The sequence below is a fragment of the Peromyscus maniculatus genome, chromosome 1 (assembly GCF_049852395.1).
Source record: "Peromyscus maniculatus bairdii isolate BWxNUB_F1_BW_parent chromosome 1, HU_Pman_BW_mat_3.1, whole genome shotgun sequence".
NCBI classification, from domain to species: domain Eukaryota; kingdom Metazoa; phylum Chordata; class Mammalia; order Rodentia; family Cricetidae; genus Peromyscus; species Peromyscus maniculatus.
The window spans coordinates 145,295,880-145,322,598 of NC_134852.1; the positions used below are offsets into that span (position 1 = coordinate 145,295,880).

General features: G+C 43.7%; 1 protein-coding gene across 2 annotated transcripts in view; it reads left to right on the plus strand.

Moving 5' to 3' along the window:
* Positions 1-26,719, plus strand: part of Dock1 (dedicator of cytokinesis 1) — a 516,862-nt gene that overhangs the window by 185,937 nt on the left and 304,206 nt on the right. For both annotated transcript variants that reach the window (XM_015995837.3, XM_006976933.4), the window contains exons 26-27: positions 23,241-23,368; positions 24,808-24,903. In XM_015995837.3, coding sequence (XP_015851323.1) covers positions 23,241-23,368; positions 24,808-24,903 — 224 coding nt within the window. The remainder of the gene's footprint in view (positions 1-23,240; positions 23,369-24,807; positions 24,904-26,719) is intronic.

The following is a 26,719-nucleotide window of genomic DNA, read 5'->3' on the forward strand; positions in this document are numbered from 1 at the left end:
CGTTCTCTTCGTCGGCCCTAAGGAGGAGAGGTGGCTCGCAATTAAAACAGCTTGGTTGCTCTGGGCAGGGCTCAGCCCTTTCAAGAGAATGGCAGCTGTCCCACGGTATAGGTAACAGGCCATTGAGAGTGGAGGTGAAAGTGAGTTTGTAATTTGGGAGCGCATCAGAGCCCTGTATAATCAGCATACATTGTAGCTCGTAAAATGGGCCATTGTCTGTCCTGGGGAGGCAATCACTTACATCCTTGAGATGATTGCATGGGGGAAAAATATCTAGTTTTCTGTAAATTTAGAAGTAATGGCTCTATCCTGTTTTAACTCCTGGTTTTTGACAGGGCTTCCTCCATTCCTGTTCAGAGTCAGGCGGGCCCTAAGGACTCCTGCATCCCATGGAACCTTCTATTCCTCTTCATTAGCTTCTCCATCCTTTTGGTTAATCATTCTCTATTCGGACAGATTGAATTAATATTTTACACCTGCCAAGCAGTTTTATTGAAAGTGCAAAACCTTTGCATAATCTCTCACCGCCCTCATTTATCGGAGCTGACTTGAGGTCTAGTGGGTGACAGCCTGTCTATTGTAACACAGATTTATTCTTTTCTGTTTGTGACCAGACATTTAGCGGCTCTGTTCTTTTCCTTCTGTCCCCAGGCACAGCACTGTTTCTTCTTTTCCTTGGGCTGTTTTGGTGATGGGGCAGCCCTGGATGGAAAGTGCCCCCTGAGTTAGTCCTGCTGGATCTGACCAGGAGCTCAGTGCACCTGGCTGGGCCACTGTGCCGCTGGGTGTCTTTGCTGCGTTTGTCTTTTTTGGTTTTACTCTTAAGAATGTACTGGAATGTGTACTTGTATGGAGGAGGGGGGGATGTCTATCCTTCATCTCCACCCCCTTGCCCGAAAAAGGGTGAGAGCAAATGTGGGTGGCTTTCTGAAACTCTTTCCCTCACACTAATCTCTGGGGCAGAATCCTTTTATTTCATTTATAAAAGTCCTGTTGTCTAGGACTTGAATCACATGATCTAAATTGAACACTTAGTTCTGATTTCCATAATTCAGGCATTCACTCAAGGACTGAGTCTTGAATGGTGTGATTGCGTAGGTGTCTTCAGAAGCTACAGGATGCCATGGGGCCCATAGAAAGTTGCTAAGAAGGTGACCACTGGGGACATTGCAAGCAGGTGTTCCCATGGTAACTACAACCGAAGCCATAGCAAATACATCCCTGTCCCAAATTATATTTAAGTCTTATTAGGTTCATTATTAGAGAAATGTGCCAGCCGGGCAGGGTGGCACACATCTTTAATCCCAGCAGTAGGGAGGCAGAGCCAGGCAGATCTCTGTGAGTTTGAGGCCAGCCTGGTCTACAGAGCAAGATTGAGGGCAGGCACCAAAACTACATGGAGAAACCCTGTCATGAAAAACCAAAAAATAAAAAAATAAAAAATAAAATAAATAAATAATAATAATAAAATAGAGATGTGCCAACACCTTTCCCATATATGTATGCATTCTCCCTTTAGTATCTCCACACTCCCACATACTCCACGCACATTTCTCTGTCTCTCCCACCACTCACACAGGTACCTGGCACCCCTTTTCTTGTTGCTGAGATAAAATATCTTAACAAAAGCGACTTAGATGAGAAAGGGTTCGTCTTAATGCACAGGTCAAGGATACAGTCCTCCCTGGTGGAGAGCTCAAGGCAGTTGGTCACGTTGCATCCACAGTCAGGAAGCAGAGGTGAGTGAGTCCTGGTACATAGCTCATTTTCTCCCCTTTATGTAATCTAGGACCTGAGTCCAGAGAACTGTGCTGCCCACCTTCAGTGTGGGTCTTCCCACCTCATTTAACCTAATCTTCACCTCACAGGTGTGCCTGGAGGATTGTCTCCTAGGTCCCGTCAAGTTGACAGTTAACACTTGCCCTCAGACCCCCAAAGGCCCTTCTTACCCCTCATCCCTCTGTGACTCATTCTCTAGTCCCCACACCAGCCCTGTATTCCTAGACTTATAACACCCCACTCACACAGCATGGATCCCCCAATCACCACCAAATGCTCATCAGCAATATCTTCCCTGAATGAATGCTTGTTGCCAACCGAACAGAGATAGCCTCCCCCTCTGGATTGTGAAATTTATTTGGGAATTTCAGAGCACAGCAGGAGGACTGTATGCTCTACTCTAAGTGGTGTGTGTGTGTGTGTGTGTGTGTGTGTGTGTGTGTGTGTGTGTTCAAAGAGGTGAATGCTTAAACACAAATACTAAGGGAATCACAGGAGGTATTTGGAAAAAAAGTGGCCCTTGGCTACAGTGAGTAGCACTAGTGACTTCATTGCTGACTGATGACAAGTGTGGAAATGTGTTTATGAAGTACTTCTGTGTGAAGTTTTGCTGGCCCCTGGCTATGGCAGTTTTCCATCCCAGTCACCCACCGTGAGGCAGTCTTGTGTATAAACACCTCCTTCCTTCCTTTCTGGTTTGATTTACTTGTTTTTGGTTTGAATTCACACAATAGATTCCATTTTGATTCTAAAAAGGTTCACCTCCTCCTCACTCCCCTCCCCCCCAATGTTGTTGATCGATGTATTTAGACTTTGATTATCTGTCGCTGCTGGGGTGGACATCCTAGTTACTCATCTCAACCATATCAAGGCAACAGTGACTAGTGATGGAGAGTCAGGGTCGTGTTCACATCAGTCACACTTGAGCCAGAAAGAGGCCAAACTGGAGTAGGTCTCAGTGTGTCTTCCCTGGAATCCATGGTTACCTTCAGCCTGCCTGTAGTGGAAGCATGGGACATGGCTGGGTTATCTTTTCAGGACAGTGGCACTTCTTCAGAATGGTGACACATAACAGGTACAGAGTTAGTGGAAAATACAAAACAAAGTCTGCCAGAACTAGGAAACATAATGTCTACCTTTCGGATTATATTAATTTTAACCAAAGATAGTCAAAGAAAAACTAGTTGTGAATTATATAGCTTATTGTTCCCAGAAAGTTGTATTAGAGGTCCCGCCACCTCTACCCCTCCACTGAATCTGGTTCTAAATGTTTCAAAGAGGAATCAAAACTATGGTTGAAAAAAGATATAATATTTGTAGTTTAAAGTTTGATGAGAGTTTGGCAATTGACATGGTTTAGTTATTTTTATTGCACATATCATTTTAAGATAATGGTCATGACTGACAGCCTCACACTAGGACCTTCAGGCTTTTATAAATTTTATATGATCTTTAGAACATTTGCATTAAAAATAAATATCAAGCATCATGGGAAAGTAATAGTCATTTATTTAGCCAGAGTTCTAAAATAATCACTCAAAAGACTTTAAAACAAATATATACTTAATAAGCCTCCATTCTTGCTTATACCTGAAATCCTACCACTCTGGAGGCTGAGGCATAAGGACTGACATTCCACATCCAGATATTGCCATTCTAGGATGATAGTCTGGATGATAGTGAGTGTGAAGCCCCCCCAACTAACTAACTAACTTAACTAACTAACTAACTAACTAACTAACGAAAACCAAACAAAGCCAACCAACCAACCAGCCATTACCACAGAACAGCACAGCAGCAGCAATAGCCACTTATAAACTTCCTTAAGATTCCATGTCTTACCCAGGCCTGATGGTGCACGCCTTTATTCCCAAGACTCGGGAGGCAGAGACAGGTGGATCCCTGAGTTCCAGGACAGCCTGGTCTACAGAGTGAGTTCCAGGACAGCCAGGGCTGTTACACAGAGAAACACTTTATGTCTCTGAGGGGTGGGTGTGGGGGTGGCAGTGGCGGTGGCGGTGGCAATCCATGTTTTTGTGAAAAGTATAATAGAGATACTGGAAATCATCTTGATAAAACACAATCTTTGGGCAGATCTATGTCAAGGAAACTTGTTGGTTTAAATACTCAGAACTGGATTTTTTTTTTTTTTTGAGACAGGGTTTCTCTGTGTAGCTTTGCACCTTTCCTGGAACTCGCTTTGTAGACCAGGCTGGCCTCAAACTCATAGAGACCCACCTGCCTCTGCCTCCCAAGTGCTGGGATTAAAGGCATGTGCCACCACCACCCAGCTAGATTTTTTTTTGTCAGTTTGTCAATGTTTAATTTTTACAATATGTGTATGTGTTTTAAATAAATTATAATTACCCTGATGCCACAGTAATTCCCTTTTATATGATTCCATTTTCACAAACTTAATAAGACTTCCTAAGGCTTTTTTTTTCCTTCTTTCTGTTTATTTTTTGAGGCAGTCTCTCTATGTAGCCCTGGCTGTCCTGGATCTCACTCTGTAGACCAGGCTGGCATAGAACTCACAGAGATCCTCCTGCCCCTGCCTCCTGAGTGCTGGCTGTACAGGTGTGCTCCCCCACCACTTGGCCTTCCCTAGACTTCCTGCCGTGTGATTAAATCTTTTTCCCCTGTCATTCTTCCCTGCCTCCCTCTGTGGAGCAGTCCAGCCATTCTACCTTTGTAGAAAAAGGCTTATGTTTTCATTAAAAAATCCTTTTCATCCAAAAAACTCCTCCTTTTGAATCTTTGTGAACCAAAATACCTTTGTATGTGTAGCTGTAACTTTCTTCGCTTCTATCTCAAAAGTTCCTGTTTTTGTTTCTTAAGTTTACAAGTTATAGTATTCCTTAAAATGTTCAGATATATATAAAATATGTCCCTTTCTCAATAGAAAAATATATGATACATTTAAAAATTAAAATATACCTCATTTTTTCTATTCTTTTCTATATAATTACATGTGTGAACTAGAATTTTCCACTCTTCATAACCTTTAGCAAGAAGTGAGACAGGAAAACTGATTTTCATATGCCCGCACTTTATAAAAACGCGTTTGTTAATGAACTCACTGTCTTGGTGTCTTTCCTGTTGCCGTGGTAAAATGCCGACAAAAGCAGCTGAAGGAGGAGAGGTATACTGGGTTCAGAGGTCCAGGTTATGGTCCATCATGGTAGGGAAGTCGGGACATCGGAGTTTGAAGCAGCTGGCCGCATCGCATCCATAGCCAGAAGAAAAGAGCAAGTAACTCAGGCTGAGAGAGCTCGGCTCTTTCCCTCACTCTCACAGCTTGGTCCTGCCCACGTTAATTAATGTCATCAAGACAACACCTGAGAGGTCAGCCCATGGGCCAGCCTGATCGAGATAGCCCCTCCCACACCCAGACTCCCTTCCCAGATGATTTTGGACCACCAGGTTGACAATGGAAAGCAACCATTACACCCACATATTTAGCCTTTTGAATAGAACATATGAAGACAAGTGTGTTTTAATTTGCATTTAGAAATATTTTCCATAATTTATTCATTTTAAGCAAATATTCATGGTTTACTTAAGAAAACTGAGAAATATCATAAGCTTGCTCACAACTTTTTCCCCCCGCAAGGGAAAAACTCAACATGATCATTCTGTTCTTGATACACAGGGGGCTATGGTCACTGTCATATTCTCATCTGTGTATTTATTCTTCCATCACACTTAGAGTTGTACCTTTTGGTTTCTGAGAGAGGGTCTTAATATGCAGCCCAGGCTGGCCTAGAACTCAGCTTCTGTGCTCAGACTGCAGGCTCAAAGCACTGTCCTTGGCATGTTTATGACCATAAACATCCAACAGAGGTCAAGGTAGCCCTGCTCAGCCATGAAATACAGGCAAGCCTGTTTGTGAACAGTCCAGAAAACAACTTTATTTTTAACCTACCAACAATTTGGTGAGACAGAGTAATACAGAATACAAACTCACTTGTCTATATAGTTGAGTCTGCACTATATTAATGAAGGTAATATGGAACTAGTTATGTTTGCCTGTTATGTGACTGAACTTAGAGACTTGTTGGCCATCTCAGAACAGCATTATCTGGTGAGGCTGTCCCCAGAGTAACTTGGATTATAAAGGATTATAGACCTTTCCTCTGTAACCCTTTCCCCACTCTCCATTCTTGCAGTCTCAGAGTTTAAGAGCCTGCATGTTAGGACTAACTGAAATTGAAAAAAAAAAGTTCCAAGCAACATTGAATAATAAAATTATTTTGCCAGATGTGATGGCATACTGCTTATCCCTTGGCAGGTAGAGGAAGTAGCGTCATGAGTTCAAGGTTATTCTTAGCTACATGTGAGTTTAAGCCCATGCTAGGCTATGTGAGAGACTCTGAAAACAAACGAACACACAAAAATTACATAAAGTTGGCAAAAATCAACATGCACACGTACAAAAGAACCATATTGAAAATTGGCAGAGGAAACAGAGATGGAAAGATTTAAAGTCCTTCATGCATGAATCCTGAAATTATAGTTTAAGAATAATCTTAGGAATATTCACAGGAATTTTTAAATTAGATATATAGATAAAAAATGTTGCAGTACATAGGCAGCTGATGCAGGAGAATTGTTGTATACTGTAGACCAGCTTGGGCTACATAACAAGAACCTGCCTCCAAAAGTATTAAGTCTTTAGAACCAAAAGAGATTTTGCCATAAAAAGGCTCTGAGATGTTACCCTGACCAGAAGTACATTAAAAAGTTAAGGAGTGGCCGGGCGGTGGTGGCGCACGCCTTTAATCCCAGCACTCGGGAGGCAGAGGCAGGCGGATCTCTGTGAGTTCGAGGCCAGCCTGGGCTACCAAGTGAGTTCCAGGAAAAGGCGCAAAGCTACACAGAGAAACCCTGTCTCGAAAAACCAAAAAAAAAAAAAAAAAAAAAAAAGTTAAGGAGAAATTCCTGCCAGACCACAGTGCAGAGGCCAGGGGAACCTATTTCTAATCATTCCCAGGAGTTCTGGGACCATCTTAGTGGGTTTGAATTGAATTCTGCCTAAAGCTGTTGCCAGGACCCAAGGCAAGGGTGAATTACTTTGACCCATATTTGCTTATGAATGTTTGTATGTTTGCAGTAACCTCTGTTGTGGTACTTACCATCAGACTCGTGTGTGTGTGTGTGTGTGTGTGTGTGTGTGTGTGTGTGTGTGTGTGTGTGTGTGTGTATTCATATGTACACATGTGTGTGGAGGCCAAAGATCAACCTCAGGTGCTGTTTATTATGATACTGTCCACTTTGTCTTTTCAATGAGCTTCTCTTGCTGGCCTAGAACTTGCTGATTTGTTTAGATTGGCTGGTTAGCATGCCTGAGGGATCCACTTTTTCCTGCTTTTCCAGGGCTGGGATCAAAAACAAAAACAACATGCCACTAGACACAGGTTTTCAGTGCAGGTTTGGGGGTATTTCACCAGGTCCCCATGCTTGTATAGCAAGCTCTTCTGCTGAGGGAACATCTCCCCAGCACCAGCCATCAAGCAGCCCCTGCCTAAGGACCCTCCCATCCCCCAGCCTGGCTTCATCTGCTTGCTTTGGGTTTTCATCCATGTGAGTCGCTTCATTTTGCTCCCCATGGCTCCTTGTTTTCCACAGTCAGTAAATGTCAAAGGTCAGTTAATGACAGGCACTCTGAAAATTACCAATGAACTGCCCTGGACCTTCCCTGAGTTTTGGCATGAGGAAGACCTTATTTACTTGTCTTTTGAGATTTTTATTGCAAAACTTGTGCATGCCAATGTGGCTCAAGCTGAATAAGTAGCTTAAATGTGCACTCTTCAGTGAAAAACATTTAAAGCAGAACTTCTCCTGGGGAATCTGTTTCAAGGGAAATCCTCCATCCCCCTGAGGGTTATCCTCTTTCTTCAGCTACAAGTAAGCTTGAAGGAGACCCCGCTGCTCATGCCTCATGCCTATCTCAGCCTGGCTGTTGGATGACTACATGTCTTCCCATTTAGCTGCACTATTTTATTTCCACTCTTGTTTTTTATACACTATATTGAATCCTTTTTGAACCAGACAGCATGTAAATGAATGACTTGAATTCATAAATGAGTTAATATTTTCCTTTCAAATACTCCATCTTTTTAAGTATCATGTCCTAACTATGACTCTGTGTGTATGTGTATGTACACATGAATCTGTATATATGACATGAGTGTAAAGGCCAGAGGTCAACATCAGATACCTTCCTCTGTCACTCTCTACCTTGGTTTTTGAGACAGTCATCTCTCACTGAACTTGGAACTTGTTTCTTACATTATATTGTTCATTGACTGCCCCACCCCTACCCCAGGTAGCATCCTGTCTCAGTCTTCCCAGTTCTGGGATTGACAGGTGTACGTGAGCATGCCCAGTTTTTTATGTGGGTGCTGGGTCCTCATTGCTGGCAAAGCAAGCACTTTACTGAATGAGCTATCTCTCCACTGCCAGGAATGTTGATGCCCATAGCAAGTTGTACCCAGCCTATATAAATCCAAAATGACCCCAGGCCAAGACAAAATCAGTCTGGAGCTTCTCATCTTGCAGCCAATCAGCATCTGTCATCTGTGTTATAATCAGCTTCCCAAATGTATCCTGAACACTGAGTGGCTGCCTCTGAGCCTTTTAGGATGCTTTGACCACTATGAAAATTCCCCTGTGCATGGACTTTGGGTCGAGCTTGGGATAGCCTAGAAGGCGACTATTTTTCTCATTTGCAGGCCCTGGCCGTCTCTCGAGCAGCCAACTGCTGTCTTCTCTCCTTGTCAGGAAAGAGGAACAGCTGAACTCCTCTGGTTGCTCTGTTCCCACAAAGATGCCATTACTTTTATAAAATAGTCCATGCCACATTTGTATAAATATTTAAAGTCAAGCCATTTTGGGATGAGATATGGTAGCTGTGGTTCGTGCTTTCTTGTCTTTCCTGGGTCCTTACCCTTTTGTAGTAATTGGCTTTGCTGCCCGAGCTATGGAACGTGCTACACTCCTGTGGACTGCTGTGTTTGGGGTACTCCTAGTGACCAGTGATGGAATCCTTGAGGTCACTGGGAGCTCCAGGGCAGAGGCTACGTTTCAGCCTCTGTTGCCTCACACCATGAAAGACATTGTCCCCAGTTCTCCACTTCACCGAGAACAAGAAAATTATTCAGTTTAGGCCCAAATTAAGATTGTTCCCTGGGAAAATATAGGTGCAAACAGTCTTGAAGATGTGTTCCACACTCACAATGGTGGCCATATTTATAGATTCACACTCTCAAGGGGGTGCAGATTCCACCTCCTGCCAGTCGGGAATTGTACTCGGTGCCGGCTTAAGCTGAGTTATCTTGTGGGAAATGTCTGAGTGCTGTCTTATTGTCTGGAGTGTTTGGGAGCAAGGGACATGTTTGCACAGATAGTCAGTTGGGCTGTGTTCCCAAGAGTTGAAGTCTGGCCCAGTCCTATGGTCAGCACGCATGTAGGTGAGAACCAGGCAGCACACAGCTGCAAGAATCCTGCTTCACCTCAGTGAGTCGCGCACTCTTATTACATTGGACTAGGGTTCCTGTGGGCTCAGGCTGGTGGCACACTGGCTGTTTCTGCTTTCTCTCATCACTTTTCCCATTTGCAGACAGGGAAAGAGAAGATGTACCCAGTGGGGGTTCATTGGGCTGCACCAGGAGAGGAGTCATTTGGCACAAAAAGTTGTGCTGGGCCCCAGTCTCTAAGAAACTGCCTCATCGGAGGACAGTGTCGACTGCCCTCTGCTCAGAGGCCAGCCTTCTGTTGTATTTTATTCTAGTTCAAGGAGTGCATGGTGTCAAGCCACATGTGAGAGGATGGATCTGCCTCTGGATTCAATATACTTTTATATTGGAAAAAAAGGGGGAAATTGCCAGAATATGGAAGAGTGGAGAGAAGGCTGGAATATATACTTATGCCCCCATTGCCCAACAATAGTGAACTCGTGGTCAGACTCTGAAGCAAATCCAAGTCTCTGCAATGTTTGTGCTGGTAGCAGTTACTCAGTGGATGACCTTGTTCCTGACTGAGGATCTATCCTTGGTCTAGTCCGTAGGCTGGCATCCTCCTTCCATCCCCGGTCCATCTGCCTTGGATGTCCTGTGTTTGCTTCTATGCTGAGGTGAAGGGCCTTGGACTCATTAGCATGCTGTGCATGAGAGCCAATGAATGGGTGGTAATGGCTTCCGAGCCTGGTCTCCGATGTGACTTGCCTACTTGAAAGCTGGCTAAACGGATTATGTGCTGCGCAGAATGATGACTCGTGGATATCATCCGTGGTGTGGAGCGAGCAGATTTTCAAAGCAAGATACAAAGAGAAGGAAGGTCGACATCTCATAATTTGTGCATTTGTGGCTTTGTTCCCATGTGATTATGTTGTTGCCCACATATCTAATGAATGCTGGGAAAGTTAAAGCTTAAATCCTATTATAGAAATGAGAAGTTCCGGTGTAATTAAATTAGACATCAGAACATATATACACAGCCAAGAAGAATGGACAGCTGAATTCAAAAACTGTCAACAATTTCCAGAATTTAAAATCCTGAATCATGGCATGACACTAGTGGAATTCAGGTGTTTCTGGTACATGGACTGCTCTCACCCAATATGAGGTTGAACTGTTGACCTTGTGTACATCCTACTTCACAAATGAGTCTGTCAGATACACTAAGCCTACAGGCTAAAGATGATGCCCCAACACTGTGGAGAAACCTCAGGTGACTGTCCAAGCAGCTGGCTGTTTCTGTCAACTCACAAATTTTTTGGAAGTTGCTTGCATGCACTTCCTGTTTTTATTTTTGTTAGGTAATATTATTTCCTTCTTGAGTCTCTGAGGGAGTTGAAGATTAGTTATAGCTGAAGATTAGTTAGTTAGTTATAGTTGAAGACTAGTTAGGATAGAAAGTGAATTAGGTACACTTTGGACTTACCAAAATAGGATAGATAATGGAATTATTTTCTCTGAATTTGTCAAATACAAACGGACTAGACATTGATTAGGTATTTATTACTTGTATATATTGTATATAATTATTGTACTTTTGTATATAGTTTTTCTTATGTTAGTTATATAGTGTAGAATCTAGGCCCTCAAAATTCTTTTACATTGATGGTATAGAATTGGGGTAAAGTGAGTCCCCCTGACTAGCATCACCATGTAGACTAGTCATAAGCACTCCCTGTACTTACAGCGAACCTTTAAGGGATGGGAGGTTCCCTTTGGAACTTTCTCCTTGTCCACAGATGCTTGCTCTCCTGGATCCTAGACCATGGGGAAGCTTGTTCTGATGAACATGGAACAGTTTCCTTGTTTTTCCAGACCTAGTCTCTTCATTTTCCCACACTTACAATGGCCTAGGCGATTGACAGGTTTCATTTTACAGCTTGCCACCTGCCTTTCCTTGTGTGTGTGTGTGTGTGTGTGTGTGTGTGTGTGTGTAGTTAATTTTAGAGGGGACTTTGAGATTGGATGTGTGACATTTGAAGGTATCTGTGTAGAATAGTAGCAAGTCTTGGTTCTTGGTAGTGTTTTAATACCCTGGTGGATGATCTTTTTATCGACCTGTTATTCCTTGGCAGGCTTTGTCTATTGCTTTCTTGGTGGCTAGACTTTTGCTGTGAGCCGGAGTAGGAAGGTAGCCATTCTCTCAAACCCTGGCCATCTTACACTTCCTCTTTCCTTTTAACCCCCTGTCCTAGCCGGCTACAATTGTTAACTTGAGATAACCTAAAGTCAATTGAGAGGAAAGCCTTGAGTCAGGAGGTGCCTACATCAGACTGGCCTGCGGCCCTGTTTATGGAGGATTATCTTGTTTATTAATTGATTCAGGAGTGTCCAGTTCACTCTGGGCAGCACCATCTCTCCTCAAGTGGTCTTGAGCTACAGAAGAAAGCTAGGTAAGCAGGAGTGGAGGAACAAGCCTGGGTAAGAGCCAGCTCACAAGCAGCCTTCTCTGTGGTTGTTGCTCTACCTTGACTGTGAATGAATTCCCGGGTCAGAGGGAATGTTAGGTGGAATAGCAAGCCATCCTCTCTTCAGGCTCCTGTTTTGAGTTCCTGCTCTGATAGCCCCCAGTAATTGTCCGTGGCCTGAAAGTATAAGGTAGATAAACCCTTTCCTCTCCAAGTTGCTTCTTGTCAGAGTCTTTTATCACAGCCACAGAAATCAAACTAAGGGCAGACCCCTTTCCAGTAGGGCTCACCTGCTCTATGGAAACTCATTTATCCTCAGTTTTGAATAATAGGAAGCCTCTTTAAAATTCAGGGCGAAGGAGTGTAAATGATGTGTTTCATTCTTCTTTTCAAGGTGAATAATTCTCCCAGTGTTCAAACGGAGTAAAGCTCTTTTGCTAATGGTGGGAACATTAGTTACAGCAGCCCTTCAAAGGCCTTGGGCGATGCCCACATACCTATCAGGATTTTGGTATTAGGAAATATTGAAGTCACAGTTTCTTCATAGTAGCCAGACCCTCTAAGTAGGAAGCATCTATCTATATGCTCATCAATTTCTGTTTCTTTGGGTCATACACATGAGAAGAAGCTGTTTAATGTATAACTGTAATGAAATATATTGTTTTAATGCTTTGATCCCTCAACAAATCAAAATAATATTTCTTGAGTTTTTCTACTGCGAAAAAACCCTGAGCTATTATCAAGTAGTTTTGTTAACTTGATAGATGTTGTACACAGAGGAAAAATTGGGGTTGGGGCTAATTTTGTTTGCCACAGTCATTTAATGTCCCACTCGTACGGCATTCTGGAACACTTTAATTAGATAGCTGTGCTGATGACTTCTAATGAATGTTGCCAGCTGTGAACCCTGAAGACTAACTCTTTTAAATAATGCTGGAGTATAAACATCACTTTCTCTTCCATGTCGTTTTTCTACCCCCATGCCTCAAGGAAACTTTCAGTCTTGATCTGTTATCCAATACCTTTTTCATCCCTCATTCTGTGGGACTCTCCTCTACCTTTCATTATGTGTGTTTGTCCAGGGGCCACTTGTTACAGCAGTACACACTTTTACAAATAGCTTATTGAATACGGAAGTTTCTTAATTATACCCATTTGAAAACCACTGTCTTTTATTGATCACCAATGAAGTGCTCAGGACTTTTGGTTAGCCAGTTTGAGTCCTCTGAGAGCCTTCAGAGTCATCAACATAAAAATGTAGACTCGGAAAAGACTAATTAACTCAATTTACAGATGAGGGCATCAGTGTTAAATAAGAAACTCTGTAAGCAAAGGCCCAGGCAGGGAGCTGTCCACCACCATGGTGCTGATTATGGCTCCAGCTTGTTTCAGATCCATCATCCATACTCCTTAAACTGTTTCACGCCCACTGCATGAGTAATTCTCTCTGAAAGCTGATTTTACTTCAACACTATGTGGAGCAAGAAAAAAAAATACTAATAAATGGATAAATGAACACATCTGTAAATTAAGCGTAAATAAATCATATAGTGTGGTTCTCATGTTCATGGGGTTTTAATAGTTTTTCTCTTTTCTTTCTGGGAGGTGGCAGTAGGGGGTTGTAGTTTGTGATCACTGCTAGGACCAGCAGCTCCTTATGGCGTTATTCATCTAAATATTAGCTTCTGTTGACTCTACTTTGAGCCCACCTCTGGGCAGGCTCCTGCCTCTGCTGTTTAATGCTGATGTAGGAAGGGGAGTCTCAGAAGTGGCTGTCCATGTCATTTGTCTGATACCTAATCATGCTGTCACCAGGTACCTAAAAAGTTAATTCCTCAGCCCTACAGCTCTTGATTCTTTCTAGGTCCTGAGAGTTCAGCTATTACTGTATAAAATAACATCCTGGATTGTGGAAAGCCCAAATCAGCACCTGTCAGGATTTTGTGTCATGACTCTGCCCTGCCATAGCAAGAGTGGCATGTGTTCAAAACCACCCTGACCAAGTGCTGTGTCTGTGGCCACCTACAAGATCAATTAGCATCATGCCTCCCCCACCGCCTGACTATCCCCTGCCAAATCATGGATTTTGTGTCTGTTTTCTTCTGTGTGATGAGATTTTCCCCATAGCCAAGCAGAATTATAGAATCCCTTGTCAAGCCAGCAAGCCACCCACCTCTTTGACCTGCTTCTCTTGACTTAGACAGTAGACTGTCTTTCTTGTCATTTTATTTCAGTCTATGTTTTTTTCATGTATTGACATGGGGCTCATTTATAACCTTTCCATTGGCTTTTCTTTCACTTTACCTGAGGATACATCATAGCTTACAACAATTCTACTAGAATGTCACCTTTCCTGTTGTACTTCACCAGTCTCAAAGGTCAAGAGGGTCTCTTGCCCAGTGCTCATACATGACTTCTTCTCAGCAAGGTCTCATGCTCATACATAGGAGACATACATTTGACAAGTTTTTGAAGTGTATTTTTTTACCTTTATGTATTGTTCTGTGTGTGCATGCATATGCATGCCACAGTGTGCATGGGGGCGGGGGTCTAGAGGACTACTTGTGAAGGTCACGTCTCTCTTTCGACCTTGTGAGCCTTGGGGATAGGATCCTGGCCATGGGTTTGGGTAGCAATCACTGTTCCTCGCCGAGTTTTGCTCCCTCTTGTTTGACAGTCCATGCTTCTCTGTTTGTCTTTCCAGTTCTCAAAGCCTCTTACTTGCTCTGTCATCCTCTCAATTAAAATTCCACGACACTAGGTACCCCAAGGCTGCATCACAGATTGCCACATTTCTGATCCTTTTAGTACACAGGCAAGGGACACTGTTCTGACCGGAATACTTTACGAGGTGCTACCCAGCTGTCTGGAGTGAAAATGCTGGGCTAGGTATATGTGTAGATTCAGTCCCACAGATGAGCAAGCTTAGCATTCCCAAAGGAACACTGATGTGGCAAGGGTGATTTGCTGGTGGTTTCTTCTCCTGGCCCTGCCTAGATTCATAATTTCTTACTTAAAAATGATGCTTGGGGAGATGCCTTAGTACTTGACATTAAATATGCCCCCATGTATGTGCACAGGCATGGGTCTTTTATCACTAAACTCTCTGGCTTGGGAGTGCTGTGGCTAATGCTGGCTCAGCTCTTGCTTAGCAGTATGGTTGCTGACTGTGTCTGTCACCAGGTTCCTGATCCCCACATCTGTGAAGTCTGGAGATCAGTAGATAGCTTCTATGACTCCCTCTAGCACTGATACAGTCTTGGAGCTACAACTGCTTAAAGACTTCTTCTGTAGATGGAGAAAATCACTTGAGCATATTGAAACATGGGCACAGGGTTCCTAAATGGTAGGAAAACAAGATGATTGTCTATAAAAGATGAATAGCAAGCATTTCCCATTAATATGGCTCTTACTGTTTAATTCTCATTAAAAGTGTTATTCTGGCTTTTGGTACTATGCAACACACACAAGGTTATTAAATGCACTTTATGGATCATTTGTTTAATGTGACCGAACTAAAAATTAAGAAGCACATTACTCAGTGTTCATAAAAATGAATGCTTTAAATGGACAAATTCATTCTCATTTTTGTGTCTTATTTTAATGTAGAGCTGTAATGGGGTTATAGACGGATATTCTGCTTGGACATTTATAAGCTGATGATGCCTGTTGAATACCTTTTATAAAGATTAATATTTTTTACTCTGTGCCCATTACCAGTGCATTAATCATCCTGGCTTTGGCCCTCACAGCTGCAGATGAGCAGATGTTAATGATTGAAGTCTGTGATCATTGCAGAACATGGATAGGGGACAACATGGAAGTGGGTAGTGTCATTTCCATGACAATTTATATGAAATGTGGGTCCATAGCAATGCCTTCCCCTTGCCTGGGTTCTGGATTGAGCTGCCGTCCTTGGTCTCTATATATGGCAGACCAAAAAAAAAAAAAAAAAAAAAAAAAATAGGACAGTTATGCTCTATGCTCCCTGTAGCAAATTCTCCAGTGGGTACTGATAGGTACCAAGAAGTCCTGGGCTCTCCTGTGATGGGGTGAGTGGTCAAGAGAACTGTGACCTTGAATCACAGGAGCCTTTATTCATTAAAGTGAAGAATTACATGAACCCTTCCTCATCTGCTTCCTTACATACTTAGCCTGTGCTTCCTGCAGAAGCAGACCGTGAGCCTTGGGTATCATTTTAAATTCCCTAGTCCTCAGCAAATGTAGTTTGAAGCAATGTAATTCAGTCACATATTTTATCCAAAATGTCATTGCAGTGTGAATTCTATCTAAAACTCACTAATGCCATGCTTTATATTCTTTTATCCACGCTGAGTCTGAGAAGTTCATTGTGTTGTAACTTATAGCACAATTTAAATGCTAAATTCTTACTCTGTCAGAGACCTTGGATCTTTAGTTTTCATTGTATAATATAATTTATTCTTCTTAACAGTTGTTTGCAATAACTAGATTAAATACCACCTTTAAACATTTGAACTTGCAATTCATTTATTATAATTAAATCCAGTTCTGTGGTTGTAAACAGACACATTTAGAAGGCAGTTTGACAAGATGACCATTTAGCAAAATCACAATAAATGTTCTGCCTTAGGGGCCTGTTACCTCCCAGCCATGGACTTTTGAGCAAAATTACAGTACCAGGCATGAAATTCTCTCCTGTTGATCAGGCCTCAAGCCCAATCAGAAAGCAGTTATTTCCTCTATAACAGTATTGCCACTATTGCACGAGTGGGTACATCTTACCTGGAAGGGTGGTATTGTAGCTTTAAGGGCCAGCCAGAGTTCTCCTAGAGATGGGAGAGATGCTCCCCAGGCCCCACCCCTTTCTGAACATCTGTTGAAAACTGTTAGCTGTTGGAGATAGTCAGGCATTCTTTGAGGGGGTGGTCACTGGCGGCTTTCCTGTGCTCCCATGATGCCCCACGTCCATGCACATATGGCCAGTGCTAACTGGACTCTGTCCCCTGTCATTGTTCTATTGCTGTGAAGAGATACTATTAGCGAGGCAACTCTTATAAAGCTCTTAATTGGGGGCTTACTTACAGTTTCAGAGGGTTAGTCTGTGATTATCATTCACAGCAGGAAGCATGGTGGCAGGCCTAGAGTGGCTGAGAGCTTACATCCTGATTGGCAGGCAGGTGGAGAAAGAGGCTGGGGTGTGGTGTGGGCTTTTAAAACCTCATTGCCCACCCCACCCCCAGGGCCACACCTACTTCAACAAGGCCACACTGCCTAATCCTTCCCAAACATTTCCACTAGCTGAGGATCTTGTATTCAAACATCTGAAACCACAGGAACCATTTATCTCACAAAAGGAAGGAAGATACGAAGTTTGGAAGGAGAGCTGCTGGGGGTAATATTGAGAGAGGAAGGAATGGGGATAAGGCATATATGGTCATATCTTATAGCATACACATATGAACTTCTCAAAGAATAAACAAATTAAACCCAATTATAACTCTGTTCTTTGGATGCACCAGTTCAGCTTCATGTCCAGTGACCACCACACTGGATGGTGCAGCTGTGAAGTACTGGTCCTAATGTACCTTTCATTGAGGAGACTTTCCATTGCATCGATTCTGTCCTCTGTAAGAGCTGCTGTTTGCTCATGCTCCCTACCTGCTAAGCACAGCAGGTATCCTCAGGTGTCAGGATGAACTGGGGAGGTGAGTGACTGAGGTGTCATTTGGTAGATATGAAAATGGGAGGCCTGGAGCATTTAAGTACTGTGCCCAAGATCCACAGAGGGGCGGCGCAAGGGGGCAATTTATCATTGCTATAATTGTCATTTTCATTAAATCTTCAATTGCAAGTTTTTTTTTTTTAATTCAGATAGAATTTGCATACTATTCAAAGGGTATAATTCAGTTTTTTTTTTCCCCCTTTACAGAGTGGATATAACTCTCCCACTCTTTACTTCCAAGATATTGATTTCCAAGTGCTATGTTGTTAGCAACAAGGGCCCAATCTCCTTCCTTCACTGCTGCCAGCCCTACTCTACCTTTTTGTGAGATGAAGTCTCACATAGCCCAGGCTAGCCAAGAATTCAATATGGAGCGAAGGGTGACCTCGAGCTTCAGATCCTCCACTCTCTCTACCTCACAAATGCAGGGGTGACAGGCATGAACCTCCATATCTGATGTTGTTTGTTGCTGGGGATTGAACTCAGGGCCTCCTGCATGCTAGGTGGACATTCTACCCATCTGGCTGCATCCCAGCCCTACTTTTTTTGTTTTCTATGGTTTTTTGTTTGGTTTCATTTCCTGTGCTGTGATTGAACACATGGCTTTATGCATGCTCAACAAGAAGTCCTTGTTTTTATTTTTAATTTTATTAAAATTAAGTTTATTGTAAAAGGTATGAGTTTTGCAATGTGTTTTTCAAGTATGTCACGTTTTGACTGATATTAACATTCTTTGTCCCCTCTCCCTTCCTGCTAATTTTTTCCCTTCCCAAAATATCTGTCCCATTTTAATGTCATGTGTGCATGTTTGCATTATGACTTTATTGTTTCTTTACATATAAGGATGAACTCATCAAAAGCCTTTCTCAGAACTTCATGGCCTGAATAGTAGTATTTCAGTCTTCTGGGCTCTAGCATTCTGAGTTTTTCAAAGGCTATGTGTCAATGGTTGATTTAAAGCATGTAGAATGTATTTTTCCTTTAAAATAAGCTTTTTTTTTGGTTTTGTTTTGTTTTTATTGTGCTGGGGAATGGGTTCAGGCTATTTATTTTGTTTTACGGGCCTTATGGATGTGATTTTCTGTCTGTGTGAAAGGATATTGCACACAGCCAGTTGGAATGTCCATTGTGTGGCAGGAGAGCTTCTGCCTCAGCTTCCAGAGGCTATAAAATTCTCTCCTGCAGACGTGTACCTCCATCCATGATGTAGCATATCCTTTGTGGACCCTACTATGATTTAACATTTCCTAAGAACATTTAACTTCTGTAGATTAAAATATAGGCTAGGAAAAGACCCATTAAACGTGAAGGGTTTTTTATGAATACGGTATGGTATGTACGTATAACTCCAATATTTGGGTAACTGAGACAGTATTATGAGTTGGAGTCTAGCCTGGGCTACATTAACAGACCTTATCTCAAAAACAATTTTTTTTTTTTTTTTTGCAATATTCTGTGCTTTGTGAGCAGGAAGCAGAGTAGCTCTGTGTGGGTAGATCCATTCTAAGGTGATTCTAAGGCATTAATTTTCCTGGTGTACATTCATTCAAAGAGCCTGGCCTGGTATAATACAAATCACACACAGAATAATACAAATTATAATTTTAACAGAATTTTAACAGTTACTGTTCATTAAGGTCCGGGAATAGTGCTAGACAATAGATCTGCTTTTAGTCACATGTACCTGAGTTTCCATTCCCTCTGCATGCACTTACGTAGTAAAGGAAGTCAGCACACACAAACATGCCCTCTCATTCAGCTGTGCACTGTTGTCCAGGCTGGCTTGGAAACCATCCAGTAAAACAGATTCCCAGGAAGGTAGAAACACTCTTGTTGAGGCGTGTTTGTCCTTCAGCTGTCTGCCAAGGATGGGGCTGGGCTGCTGTGGACAGCAGGGCCTTCCTCACCACTTAGCAGGTGTGAATTGCTGTGGGTCACAGATGAAATGGATGTGCATGGAGGTACATACTAACCAACTCCCCTCGAAGGGAGAGAAACCTCCTACACACACACACACACACACACACACACACACACACACACACACACACACACACACACACCTTGGTTTTAACGCTGAGATTATTGCCTAAAGAAAACAGGAAACTCCTCACACAGTTTACTTTCCACCTAAGAGAAGCATAGTTAAAGCAGTCAGTATTTATGGTGGCTCATTAACTTAGACCTGGAGGTGTAGAACATAACATCTTTCCCTCTGGTTCTGGTCCCCCCAAAGATGCTGGGGACATGTGTTTCTTCCTTTGAGGATATATAGTGGGTTTCTGATGGCACAATGATGGGCAATATTGCAAGCCACTCTATATTCTTGGAGGCCTACCCCAGATCCCTGGTTTGCGCTGGGTGGCTTCTGGCCATCTGGGAAATCTGACAGACCTACTGTCTGGTGAATCTGTCTGTCTGCGTTCAGATGTGGAACTGAATGCAGAGGGAATTTTGTGATGGTGATGGTGCTGGCCCTGGGGCCAGCTTTCCTAGTGGCTCAGCAAAGTGCTTTGTGCCAAGTCCTTCCTCAGACACCATCTCCTATCTTCACATCTCCTACTGTATCCTCATGGCCGTTTGCCCTGCACAGCTTGACATTCATGTGTCAGAAAGGATGGCCAATGACTTTTCATCTCCTCAGGGAGCTGAGCAAAGGAAATTGTTCTATTTTTGGATTTGTGTGTGTGTGTGTGTGCGCGCGTGCATTTTGTTTTCTCAATACAATGTAACCCAGGCTACCCTGGATCTCATTAAGTAACCCAGACTGACTTGAACTCACAACTGCCCTCTTGTCTTGGCCTTCTGAGGTTGGAATTACAAATGTGAGTCTTCAAATCCAGCTTGAACTATCTTTAAACTGTCTGTGGAGTTGCTTCTCACCCAGACAGCATAACACATAAGTGAAGCTGACAAGACCTGGGGCCTGGGTGAGTGTTAGGTGCTCCTGTGAGGGAACCAAACATGGTGGGTAGTCTGAGCTGGGCATGCAGACTTGCCTCCTTCACACTGAGGTAATACTGACAAATTGACAGCACACTCAACTGCTTTCCCAGCACAACAGATAAGTGGGGCCAAAGGCCAGGACTTAGGCCAGAGACATTGGGTCCCAGACCCTAAAGGGCCAGCTCTGACAATCGTTCAGAGATACGTCCTTCCTCCAGCCCGCACTAGCCAGCTCATAAGGCGTTCTACCCATTAGGCCTTAGCATAGTGGTTCTCACCCTTCCTAATGCTGCGGCCCTTAAATACAGTCGCTCATGTTGTAATGATCTCCAACTATAAAATCATTTTATGTTGCTACTTCATAACTATAACATAATCTGTGTTTTACCATAGTCTTAGGTGGCCCCTGTGAACATGACCCACAGGTTGAGAATCATTGCCTACACCTGGGACATTCACATGACCTCCAGAATGGTAGTAGTCACATGGATAGTAACCAGATGGACAGGCATAGCTCAGGGCTTGCTCCACGTTGAGTTGAGCACACAGGGGGTCATGTGTTCCCAGAGGAAGTGAAAGAGGGCTCAACGTGAGGCACTGAATTGGAGCTCTCGGGGAGGGCCCAGCCTGAAGGGTGGGGCTTGGGCACCGTTCTCCAAGAGATCCTTCTGACACATTGGTTTGGAGGGTTGCTCTGCATGAGCTGTTACATATGGCTTGAGGCAGCAGATATAGCAGAAACGAGAGTGGATATACCTTGCCAACATTGAGGTTTCTATGGCAAAGGCATCTGAGGCTGTTTCATTGTTGACAGCATGATCCCGGGGTCATTTTCTTGCACTGCTTCTCTTGGATAGTCTATCTTTGGGCAGTTCTCACATCTGTGCAGTATCCTGAGTTGCCAGCATACCTTGCATGTTGGAGCATGCCTCTGAAGCTCAAAGGGCACAGTCCTGTCTGTCAAACACTTTAGTCCTCCCGTCCGGGTTATTGGAAGGGATGGTGAGACGGTAGGGATGAAGTCTCCCTGACACTGGGAACCCAGACACAAAGGGGCCAACTTGCTGGCTCAGACAGCACCCTCGCTATGTGCTGTGCCCTCTGCTCCTGGCTTTCTGCAGGGTTCTGCACAGTCATGTCCAGCAGTGCTGGGGTGCAGTTCTTATTATTTTATGCATTACATTTGCACAGGGATTGATTATTGAAATATGGTATCAAGAAGTGAAGCCACATATTCTCAATGGCTTACTTAAGGTTTTTGTTTTGTTTTTATCTCCATGACCTGACAACAATCACCTTAGGGGAGGAAAGGTTGATTTTTGTCCCACTTGAGGAGAGGGGCATGATGGCAGGAACAGCTCTAGCTGTCTCTTCTCACCACCTCACATTTCCACAAAACAGGAAGCAAAAGACAGGGAATCCTGGCTCAGCTGGCTTTTCAATTGTTACTCACTCTGGGTCCCGAACTCATGGACTAGCACCACCCATAATCAGAGTGACTCTTCCGTCCTGAGTTATAGCTCTCTGGAAGACCCTTCACAGACACTCTAGAGATGTGTTGCTGAGGCGATTCTAAACCCTGTCAAGTGGACAGTGAAGACTGATCATCATGCATACATGCACCGGCCCTACTCCTTGTGGTACACGGACTTCCTCCTAGTCTCTCCCCAAGGGAGAAGATCTAAGTGGAATTTGAGAATGCCCTGGTTGAACTAACTACAGATGTCCCACTGGGGGACCATGGAGCAGAGGTGCTTGTGTTATTTCTGATTCTTCTTGCCCTACCCCTCCCTGCCCCCCCCCCATCTCATTAAATTGTTGACCTTAGCAAAGTTCAACTGAGTGTGTTTGAGTTCAGAGTGTTATTTCTGAATGTGTAGAGGAGTCCTTCCATTGCTATGTGTGATTTCTTTTTCCTTCCATAAAAACTCAGAGAACATTAATGCAAAACATGCTTTTATGTATCATTAATGTCGTAAATCCTAAAATGTACAATCCTGAAAACCAGCTACATCTATTTCCTGTTGCAGAGCCCTGCTGCTCACCTGCTTTGCATCTTCAAGGAGGCAATAATGGCTGGGCTGGTGTCAGAATAAGGGGCTGTCAACAGGCAGGTCATTTTGGAAAGTGGATGCTGCCAGGATTCAGCTCCTTTTCCAAACTGGAAGAGACAATTAGGAATTTGATTTCACTGTCAATCTGTGCCCACGTTGCTCTTCTGTTTCTGTTTTGAATATTCTGGCTATGTTCTTAACTAAACCACACATGAAAACATAGACAGACCTTCTTTGACCTGGTCCTCAACTCAAGTTTCCCTTTACAGTCCTGTTTCTCTGCCCTGGTTTCTGTCTTCTCATTCCCACCTCTTCAGTCTACTCCAGGGAGCTTGTCTGGGAAGGGAAGGGCTGTACACCACCGTCCTACTCCCAAGCTGAGCTTTTTCATTTAGCAAAGGGGATCCTGTCTGCTTGTTCTAGGAAATGACTGGAAATCCACTGTTAGAATAGTTTTTGTTGGAGGGAGTACTCCTTTTACTGTTGCAAATCAATGGATTGAAAGTAAGAGACACCAGTAGATAACCCATTGTATGTACAAATGCAGGGTATGCTCAACTGTGGAGGATGTGTGTTTATATATGATATGCATGTTTTACATGGAGACCTTTTGTGTTTACATGGAGACCTGCAAATACATGCAGGTACTCATCTATGAATGATTGACAACATTGGAAATGGCTTCCTGGTGGTCAAGCCATCAGCCTCTGCAGATGTCAGTTTCTATTCTGCACCTTGTGAGTCAGATACTTGAGAGGACACACGGGTTTCTTGCAGACCCGAGGGATTACATGGTGGCTCCTACTGACTGACAATCCTGTGCTCTATGCAGACTGCAGAGAGATCCTGCTCCCCATGATGACAGACCAGCTCAAGTACCACCTGGAGAGGCAGGAGGACCTGGAGGCATGCTGCCAGCTGCTCAGCAACATCCTGGAGGTGCTCTACCGGAAGGATGTGGTGAGTCATGGAGATCAGACCCCGGGCAGCCTCACTTGGCTGCCATGCCCAAGCCTTGGAAACCTGCTACAGACAGAACTGCCTTGTTGAAAAAGCAGTGGCCTTCACTGTCAGCCTTTCTCTCTGTAGAGTTTTACCCTTGAATGATTTTTATTTATGTGTGTGTCATGATTTTTACATCCACAGCATTCAGACTTCTGAACTGAAATGAAGTTTTTGTTTTCCTGGTGAGATGTTTCCCAAGGCCAAAGTTCTCATCCTGCAGGTCAGATAAAGGCTGTGGAGGCTGATTGCCCATCCCTCTTTATAGTTCTTGCATTTATTAAGTGATGGGTGAACATGGCTTTCACTAAATACACTTTTGGGGTGGGGGTTCAGGAAGGCTGGGCCAGTTTCTGTCTGTAGCTGCAGGAGGCTGCTTGCTTCCATCCTGGCCAATCAGGAAACAGAACAAAGGAAATGCTGGCGTTCCTTTGGCTTTCTCCTTTTCTCATTTTTTATTCAGCCCAGGGCTCCACCCCATGAGCCGGTGCCACCTGTACTCAGAGTGGGTCTCACTCTTTCAGCCAATCCTCCATGGAAACACCCACAGTCAAAGCTTTACCTTACTAATGCCCTGGGTATTTTTTAATCCAGTGGAGGTGACAATGATGATTGACTATCCCATTCCCAGTGTTTTGTGCTCCAGGGTCCAATACAACCCCTGCTGGATGATGGGATAAGTTCAACTCATCACAGGCCTGAGCCTTGCCCAGGGCTTGGATGGCTTCCTCAGGACCAGCGTCAGTTGCTCCCATGCTAGGCCCTTTGCACTTCTCAGAGTAAAGCCAGGAAAAGAGCTTGTAGGGCAACCTCCAGGAAGATCTTGTGGCTTTGCAGAGACCAGGTGCCTGCCTACTCGAGCCTTGTGCATGGGAGAGAATCCACAGTCCCATTGCACATTAAACTAGGGAATAAATTCTCCCTAATGGAAAAGCCCATGGCACTGTGAGTTTTAGATAATTTGCTGCACTGGTACTCAAACATTCTGTTCTGTGAGCAGTTAAGTTATCGGGATATGACATGCAGAGCAGGCTGCGCCGTTATCTGCCTGTCTTCCGTTTACAGATGGCCAAGCATCTCTGGAAGACTAATTGGTGGTCTCACCAGGGATCATAAACATTATATTGTTTAAATGGATTTGCTTTTAGTTTTAAGGTTTGCTTAAATTAATTTACTATGATTATATAACAAATTATCATTAATGGGCTATAATTAATAAAGGGCCTCGAGTTTTCTTCAGGAATGCATTTGCCTTCAACAAAGACCATTTTTCATCTTGTTAAGGGTTATAATTGATTGACTCTGTACAGAGCAGCTGGGTTCGGAGACAAGCACTTGGGCTTGTGAGACCCTGATGGTCTGTGCTCTTGGCTTTTATTGTTGTCTCTTCCCTCCAGGGGCCGACTCAGAGGCATATCCAGATCATCATGGAGAAACTTCTCAGGACAGTGAACCGGACAGTCATTTCCATGGGGCGGGATTCCGAACTCATTGTAAGTGCACAGAGACACATGCTCGTGTGAGGCCATGAGTGTCTTCCCAAGAAGGCTATTTCCCCAAACACCTGCCCCATCTCTCCTTTCTGCCACTGGGACATGAACTCACTTTCTTAAAAGGTAGCACATGGTTGAGAAATAGTCTGTTTCAATTTTCCATAATTCTAGCCAGTCAAGGGTAAGAGGAAACTAACCAAATGTCAGAAAATGGACCGCTTGGAACCGGGTTTCTTGTTGCTACTTTTTGTCAAAGACGCGTCTTTTCTTCTAAGTCTTCACTCTTCTGGTAGATTCTTCCTTTGTATTTATCATGTTGAAGGTACTTTTGATAACACTTTATGAAACACCTTAAAAAGTAATTGAGGTAACCCACCTTAGCAATTTTGTTGTCTACTAGATGTATACTCGTTTCTCTCACAATGAATCGTTACTTGTGGAAGATGGTTTATTTCGAGAACTTTTTTTTATCAAATTCCAATGGTCATTGTAAGTCGGTGTCGTGGTGACTGGTGTGCAGAATTTGTCATGTCCATCCCCCCAAATGGTTAAATTCGGTTACTTAGGCATGAGATCCCTATGTGGTACATATTTACTGTTTCAGTTTTATTATATCAAGTGCACATCCTTATTTAGCTAACCTTGCTGGATGGCCTCTCAGGAGGGAGGAAAGTAGCTTTCTTTAATTGAAGAAACAAAAGCTTTTATAGCCTTTACACCTGCAGTCAGTAAAGGCACCTTGGTCTTTGCTGGTGTGTGACCCTGATCCCTTCCATATATCCAGGGAACGAACAAATGAGGGGAGGCTGGGGTTGCACAGCCATACCAGCCCAAGCCCTGTGTGGTGGTTTGAAAGAAAATGGCCCCCAAAAGTACTGGCACTATCAGGAGGTGTGGTCTTGTTGAAGTCCGGTGTAGCCTTGTTATAGGAAGTGTGTCACTGTGGGGGCAGGCTTTGAGGTCTCAATTGCTCAAGCTTCCCTTAGTGTGACACTGAGTCTACTTCCTGTTGCCTTCTGATCAAGATGTAGCCAGTACCATGTCTGTCTGCACACTGCCATGCTCCCCGACAATATGATACTGGACTGAACCCCCGAACTGTCAGCCTCCACCTCAATGAAATGTTTTCTGTTATACGAGTTGTTGTGGTCATGGTGTCTCTTCACAGCAAAGAAACCCTACAGACAGCCTGTGTCCCTATGGACTGGCTTCACAACAGAGGGTATTATGTGGGTGAAGTAGGCTGGTAGCCCGGAAGGTGCAGCTGTGAACCTCTTGTCTCTGACTTCCAGATCGTGTTCAGATTTTCTGTGAATAAGCATGTATAGTCTAAGTTTGGGCTGTCAAAGGTAGGAATAAAGAAATAACAGGCTTCCATGTGAATTGGCTATCATTGAAGTTGGCTTTTCCAGCTGGGTACTCTTCATGTCCTGGGTACTCTCAAGTCCTGGAAACATCTCTGTACATCACCAGTCAGTGGGGACTGAACCCCATGAACAAGATTAGGGGTAGGCTCCAGTATGCCGGGGGCTCCCCTGCAGTCAGGCTCTAGTGTACTTTGCATATGCTCACATGGAAACTAGGAAAGGTGCTCCAGGTAAAATGGATGGAGTGTGGCTTGAAGCTGAAGCAAGCATCATCATGTTCTGTCCTCAGTGGCCCTTCTTAGACTAGGTCAGATGGAAGGCTTTCAGATGCTGCTAAGGCTTCAGCATCTGGATGTGGTCACCTTGGCAGGTGGTATGAGTACAAGGTTTCTGATAAACTACCTTGCCTTTGTCTGAGATGGAAGGATAGTGTTCTATTTGGGAGGGGG